The 6757-nt window shown below is 38.9% G+C and overlaps 1 protein-coding gene across 2 annotated transcripts in view; it reads left to right on the plus strand.

Moving 5' to 3' along the window:
- The window catches only part of MAPK12 (mitogen-activated protein kinase 12), a 33024-nt gene extending 27582 nt beyond the window's left edge, over nt 1-5442 (plus strand). For both annotated transcript variants that reach the window (XM_059847234.1, XM_059847235.1), the window contains exons 10-12: nt 473-551; nt 2113-2286; nt 3071-5442. In XM_059847234.1, the coding sequence (XP_059703217.1) occupies nt 473-551; nt 2113-2286; nt 3071-3141 (324 nt within the window). In that variant the 3' untranslated portion in view covers nt 3142-5442. The remainder of the gene's footprint in view (nt 1-472; nt 552-2112; nt 2287-3070) is intronic.
- Nucleotides 5443-6757: the final 1315 nt, after the last annotated feature.

A 6757-nucleotide genomic window follows, 5' to 3' on the forward strand; every position in this document is an offset into this window, starting at 1 on the left:
ACTAAAAGCACAAAGATATTCAGAAAACCCAGTTTTTTGCAAATGTCTCTTTCCTGTCCTTATGTTGATGTCCTTCTAGAATCCTGAGGCCCTTCCTGTAAAGACCCTAAGTTTATTCATTAGTGTAACTGTTCAGTTTAAATGTAAAGGAATTACTGTATAAGGTTCACCTCTAGAGATTGCTGTAAATTCATGATGACATTCTTTCAAGTAATTCATCCATATTTATTTGAATAAATATACTAAATATGGAGCACTAATAATTAAAGCTTTGCATTATAATTTATAAATAATGGTTTTAAAGTTTGATTTTAAAAGATTCCATTCTGGAAGAAGGTGAATATCATCAGAAAAAATGCATTTGTACAATGTGCTGTCAAAATATTGTTGAGAAAGATATTAAGCATATGGTTAATGTTGTCTCATTACAAAGGTGGCAAAGATCTAATTTAATATCCATGTTTCTTTTAAGGCAAAAAATTACATCAAAAGCCTTCCAAAAGTCCAGAAGAAAGATTTTGCATCCATCTTGAAGTATGCAAATCCTTTGGGTAAGGCTGTTTGTGTACAGCTTGTTCTTGTGTTTGCATTGGAGGCAGCTGCATTATAATTCAGTCATGAGACAGGTGATGTGGTGGTTCTTGGGCTATTCTGTCTCTTGCTTTCCATAATTCATAATTTTGATTGAAGAAACTGAAGTTTAAACCCTGCCAGGAATTAATTGTTTCTTAGAAGCATCAAAAAAAATTAGTATTTTGTGGTTTGGGTTTCAGTCTACTACCTCCTTATTGGTTTTACTCGAGCAGTTTTCTCAAGAGCCCTAGCATATCAAGTATATGTAATAAAATTTTCTCTGTACTGTATTTGAATTACAATTCTGAAAGCCCAATCTGATCTGCAATTGAAATACAAGAAAATGGAAGGCTGACATTTTAGTAATGGAATTAATACATCCTGAGAAACATCTGTGCATTCCTGAGAAACAATGGCTTGGATTCCATTGATTTTAACAGTCAGAAGAGCCTACCAACTGTGCGTAAGTGTGACATGACCTGAGGCAGGCAGAGCTCTGAAATGGCTCTCCTTAAGCATTATCAATTCCCCAATGATCTAAACACTAACAAGCCAGTTTTGTTAGACTGTTGTTTAGGATAATTGAATTTTCTCAATTTAAGTTAAAATTTTAGGTTCAGGTACAGTATGAATACATTTGATTAATAAACAACTCTTATCCTTACTGCATGGTTAGCTGATGGGTGGCTAAAGCAAGCTACACATTTCCATTTAGTTCTTAGGATGTCTTTTATCATTTCTGTGGCCATCTGGCTGCATCAGGTCTGGAATAGTTTAAAGAGAATATGCAACATGGCCAGCAGAAGTTGAAGCATCCTGTCCCACACTTCTTGGGGTGAAGCATCACTTCCCACACTGCCTTTACTTCCTTTCAGCCGCTCCAAACCCAAGAACATCCTTTCAGAATAAAAAACCAGAAAATAAATTAATCATTCATCATACCTGTTTACACTAGTCCACTTTGGCAGTCTAGCAGTGGACTGAATCCAGAATCCTCAGGAGGGAAACATGCAGAACTTTAATGGATTATTTTGGCTGAGGTCAAAACCACATAGCAGATAAAGTTAGCTCTGAGATTCTGAGTATGGACAGCTGACCTGTCCTAGTGAACTTCAGAGTGTGCTTGGTCTGGACTTGGTGACACAGAGTGCAGTTCTCGTTCACTGTTCACCTGTTCATTCAGCTGCTGGCAGGGGGTGATGTACCTTAGAACCACAATGAGTGTCAGTGTTAAAGACACCTGGGAAAGCCCCAGGCACAGTGGTCCTGGAGGGAGAAGCTGAGAAGTCATTAGCTGAGATATTTTCTGTATTGCATACAGAAGCAAGGGAGCACCTCTGCATTGCATCAGGCTTTGTGCACATCCCAGCTTGCTCACAACAGTCGTGCAAAGAGGCCCCACTGGCTATAAATGGACACGCAATGATTCTGTACTGTTACTCCATGTATTTATTTGAAATACCTCCAGGGCAGTATTACTGTGTAACAAGTGGAATCAGGTGTGTGATTTGAATACACTGTTGGTTTTCTGTGCAATAGCTGTAAACCTTTTGGAGAAGATGCTGGTGCTGGATGCAGAGAAGCGAGTCACGGCAGCTGAGGCTTTGGTGCATCCTTACTTTGAACCAATTCACGATCCTGAGGAAGAAATTGAAGCTGAGAAATATGACGACACATTTGATAACATGGATCTTCCACTAGATGAGTGGAAGCGTGAGTTTAATTTTGTGATGTTTTCAGAATTAACCAGATTGAAAGGCCATGCAGAAGTAGAAATGATCCCCCTTACAAATTAACTTTTGATCAAACAGGGTAAATAGACAGCATTAAGAGAAATGATACTGATAAGCCAGTGTTCCTCTTACAAAGTTCTTTTGGAATGATCTCTAAAGGTTTCTTCTGTGCTTCCTAACAGAGGCTGTCCTCCATTTCCCTAATGTTTCTGTCCTCCCATCTACTGGAACATGGAAAAGAAACCATTTCTGTAACTTGCCTTTAAGTGGATAGAGCAGGTGAAGAGATTGTTTGACAGTTGCCTCTACAGGACTGCAGTGGTTGCTGGCCTTACAGTTAGAGTCTCTGAGGGAGAAAAAACGTATCTGTGTCAGCAGAGATTTAAGTCTAATCTTGTTTTCATCTAAGGTCAGAAGTTTGTAGTTGGGCTTTCAAGTGAGGACCTAACTTTTAAATCTAATGTGGTCAGTAACTCTTGCTGAGGATATTGCCCACTATACTCAAAAGTCAGTGCTCACATCCCATTGAAAGCACCTATACCATTTCAGTACTGGGCTACTTTTTCAAATCTGAAATGGTGAAAAAGTCATCCTTGATTCTCTTACATTTTGTACTCATCCTCTCTTTCTGCCTGAAGAGGTCTCTCTTCCTGAGCTGGATCAGAGCCCAGCCATGCTGAGGTTGCACCTTGCTCATTCATGTTTGTGCAGCTCCTTTTCTGATTAGACCACAGCAATGCTATGTCTATTCTGTTGTTTTGCAGGCATTACATATAAAGAGATACTGAACTTCAAGCCACCACAGTCATTGGACTCAAAGGAGACAGCAGTATAATGGCTCAGTATTTTCAGAACTCTGAGGAAGGCAGAGAAGTTGTAAATGTTTGTGACATTTCAGGTGTATAAAACTTCTTATAAATAAGCTCTCTGTAATCTGTTTCATCTGCACTGTAACAGTGTCCTTTACTCTGCATGTGGAAGTTGGTGCCTTTGGGCGTAGCATTTCAAAAATATCCAGAAACTTATTTCTGCCTACAAACTTCTTCCTTCTGCACAAAAGGACTCAGACTGCAGTAACCTGGTGCCATCCTCAAAAGAGCAGGATTAATTCTTCAACTCAGAGATCTGAAGAGTACAAGTTACCACCCCAGGCAAGCTGAGAACACAGTATGTCAGATGTGTTGTGACTGCTTTCCAAGGCCACTTAACCGTCCTGAATGCAAGAAGTATTCATGTGACTTCCTCTGGAATATTTCACAGTGCTGAAATGCCTGGGAAGGCTAATCATCTCCTGTTACCTCAGGGACTGCAGTGGGTAGCAGAGTGATTGAGTGCCTGCATCCCCCGTCCAGTGTGAGTGGAAGAGAACCTCAGAAGTGTTGATGTCCTAGATTTTTTTCAATGTAACCAGCATAGCAGGACAAGATTTCATAAACTTGCTAGGTGAACAGTCACTGGCTATATAATCACTGTATAATATTTTTCCCTAAATACAGTGCATTTTCTTTGTATAGTACACTAGGGATCAATGATTTGCGGGGAGAAATTCTTCAGATTTTCTAAAATTTTGTAAGCTTTCCAACATCTTGGTATTGAAATTATCTCAGACAATCAGCAGTGCTGATTTTAAAAATAAAGTTGCATGTGGGTCACTTTATAGGAAATTAAATGAGGACCAAAATTATAGACTTCCTCTTCATTAGAAATACCTGCAGCAAGCTGTTTTTTTCACAGAGTACAAAGCTGTTACCAGGTGAAGAATAATAATTATTCCCTTTTTTTACCCATTTGAACTCTTCTTACTTGGAAAAACATTCAGACCTTTTGTGGAGAGGTACCTTAGCAGAAGGAGTCAGCTTCCTGATGGGATAGATAATTTAGATGATTCCTGAGTTCCTCTTACTGTCCTGTCACTGTATTTTCCTAGGTGCTTTGTTTGTAAGGGTCTCTGAGAGGTGGGGAAAAGTTATTCTGTTTCTTTCAATGAATGTTTGAATTAAACACCTGTAAATATTAGCATTTGTTTAAAAATTGTTTGTGAGGAGAGTTGATTAGCTGAGGTGGACACCTAGAGAGACTAAATAGTAACAGAAACCTTAAATTCATGTATTTGACAAGTCATTAAAAATGACATTTTCAGGAATTAATGATAAAAAAAACAGAGAATGTATATTGAATCAAAATATTTTTCCAAACTGCAGGTTTCTCACAGAGTCGTACCCCATTTTGCACTATGAAATTTCTGCTTCGTCTACACTTCTGTGTTAAATAGAAACTTTTCTCTTTTAGAGAATAGATGTTGTCTCTTAGGATCATGTTCTTTGGTCTTCTTAAAAGTTGTGGGGGAAAAGTGCCTCTTGGAATTAATGGTGTTGATAGACTGAGTCAATGGGAAATGAAAAATGTCAAACACTTGAAAATGCTGCCTCTATATTTTAAATGGATTTGAAAATCTGGAATTTCAGTAAATGCCTAAAGTCTGGAGATAATGCAGATGGCTCAAAAGTTAGTCAGACTAGGAGGGAGCATTTTTTTAATTGAAAAACTGCTTTGCATTTTCTTCCTTCCTTCCTTGAAGGCTAACACTTCAATGGGCATTTCCACAAGGTCAAGCCCTAAAATCTTCCACTGACTGAGGTGAACTTCTCCCTCTCTTAATTTTAACTTAGCATTGGAGAAGCAGCCAGCACATATGAGAAAGCCATAAAAAGATAGTGTTAGCTTTTCTTGGTAGTGGAGAAATACAGAACTCTTAACTGAATGAAGACCTTGATGCATATGTCAGCAGAAGCAGAAGTACTGCTGTGCCGTCAGCAAATGGCAAAGCCAACATCAAGCTGGTCAAGAAGCTTCTGTGAAGAGATTGAATTCTGCAGAAATGGCTCCAAGTGGCAGTAGAGATCATTAAAAGAACTGTGAGGTGAAAGCAGAAATACTTTGCAGTGGAAGCAGCTGCTACTCTAAAGGAGAGACAACAGTTCCTACGTTTTTATTTGCTATTCCTACTGGTGCTAAGCAACTCAGGTATAAGAACCCAATTTCTGTTTGCCTTAAAAGAGAAATGTAAATACATTCTGCATGTTCATGAAATGTGATGTGACAAATAAAGATTGTGAGTTTGTTTTTTACACAATAATGGTCTTATTTTCCTCATATGTATTCCCAGATGTATAATCAGTACTGAAAATATTATTTTTGGTAAAGGGATCTGTATGAAACTAGTATTGTAGGTACATTTCATGTAATAATAGCTGCTGATGCAGTTTCTTTTGGAAGCTAGTCAGACCACAGATGCTAGTCTTTCTCCCATTTTCTGAACCCAGAGTTGCTACAGAGCTGATCTGACTGTACTACTGCCACCAAATTATTTCTTAGCAACTTCTTGGATTTTGCCAGACATCTCTGCTTTATTCTGAAGGACAGGATTTTGGTTCTTAAATGCAGTTGCATTTCTCAGCCTGATTTTAAAAGCCAGACTGATGGCCAGCAAGCATATGTCCAGCCCTTTGAGATGGACAGGGAAGTTTGAGTTAGCAGAGTTCCAGTAGGATGTGTGGGGTTCACATGTTCCCTGACTATTTTAGAGCAAGATTGTCCCTTTAAGTATTAGTCTTTATTGCATTGAAGACTCACCAAATGTTGGGTTTTGGTACTGTGTTATTGTGGGCCAGATGTGGTTCACAACTTCCTTTCTTGATTATTTTCTTTTTTTTTTTTTTAATAGGATGTTACTGAGGTGCATGCTAATGTGTCCTGCAAAATGTGCTCAGAAGATGCACTTTGTTCTCAATTGGGAATTACTGGGCATATGAGCTGGGTGGGATTCTTTGAGTTTCCTACTTTCTGATCTGCTGTTCAGAAGTGAATACCAGATGCTTCTGGTCTGTTACAGCTAAAGTTCTCAAAGAATGAAGCATCTGTTAGATGCTATCATTCACTGAATCTTGGTATAAAATAGCCATGTATTTTATGGTCCCTGCAGGGACCACAGAAAAGAATAGGGGCTCAAAACACCTGCTGTCTCTGCTGATTAATTCTCCATCTCCTGCATACACTGGTGGCAACTGGTTGTATAAGCCAAACAATACCAGAAGCAGTTTAATGCACAGCAGTGTTTAAAATCTCCTCCTAAGTCTTCATAAGAATTCAGAAGCCTGAGTTGGAGAAAGATCAAGGGAGAAGGACTTCCATCATACAGACACTCTGTGAAACTTCATGGAGTACCACTTAATGAGCAGCTCTTGTGCACAGATCATTTGTAGCCTGTGGAGTAGAAATGTCTGAAAACTGTATTTTCATCTAGCAGCCATCTGCAGCTCTCAGGCATGGGACTGATGTATGCTTTTTACCTACCAGGAACAGCATCCCAAGAGGAGGTCAGTGGGGACAAGGAAGGTGTTTTAATGATTCATCATTTTTGTCTGCTGCTGTTTTACTCTGTGATGGGAGCT

The sequence above is a fragment of the Haemorhous mexicanus genome, chromosome 5 (assembly GCF_027477595.1).
Source record: "Haemorhous mexicanus isolate bHaeMex1 chromosome 5, bHaeMex1.pri, whole genome shotgun sequence".
Lineage (NCBI taxonomy): Eukaryota > Metazoa > Chordata > Aves > Passeriformes > Fringillidae > Haemorhous > Haemorhous mexicanus.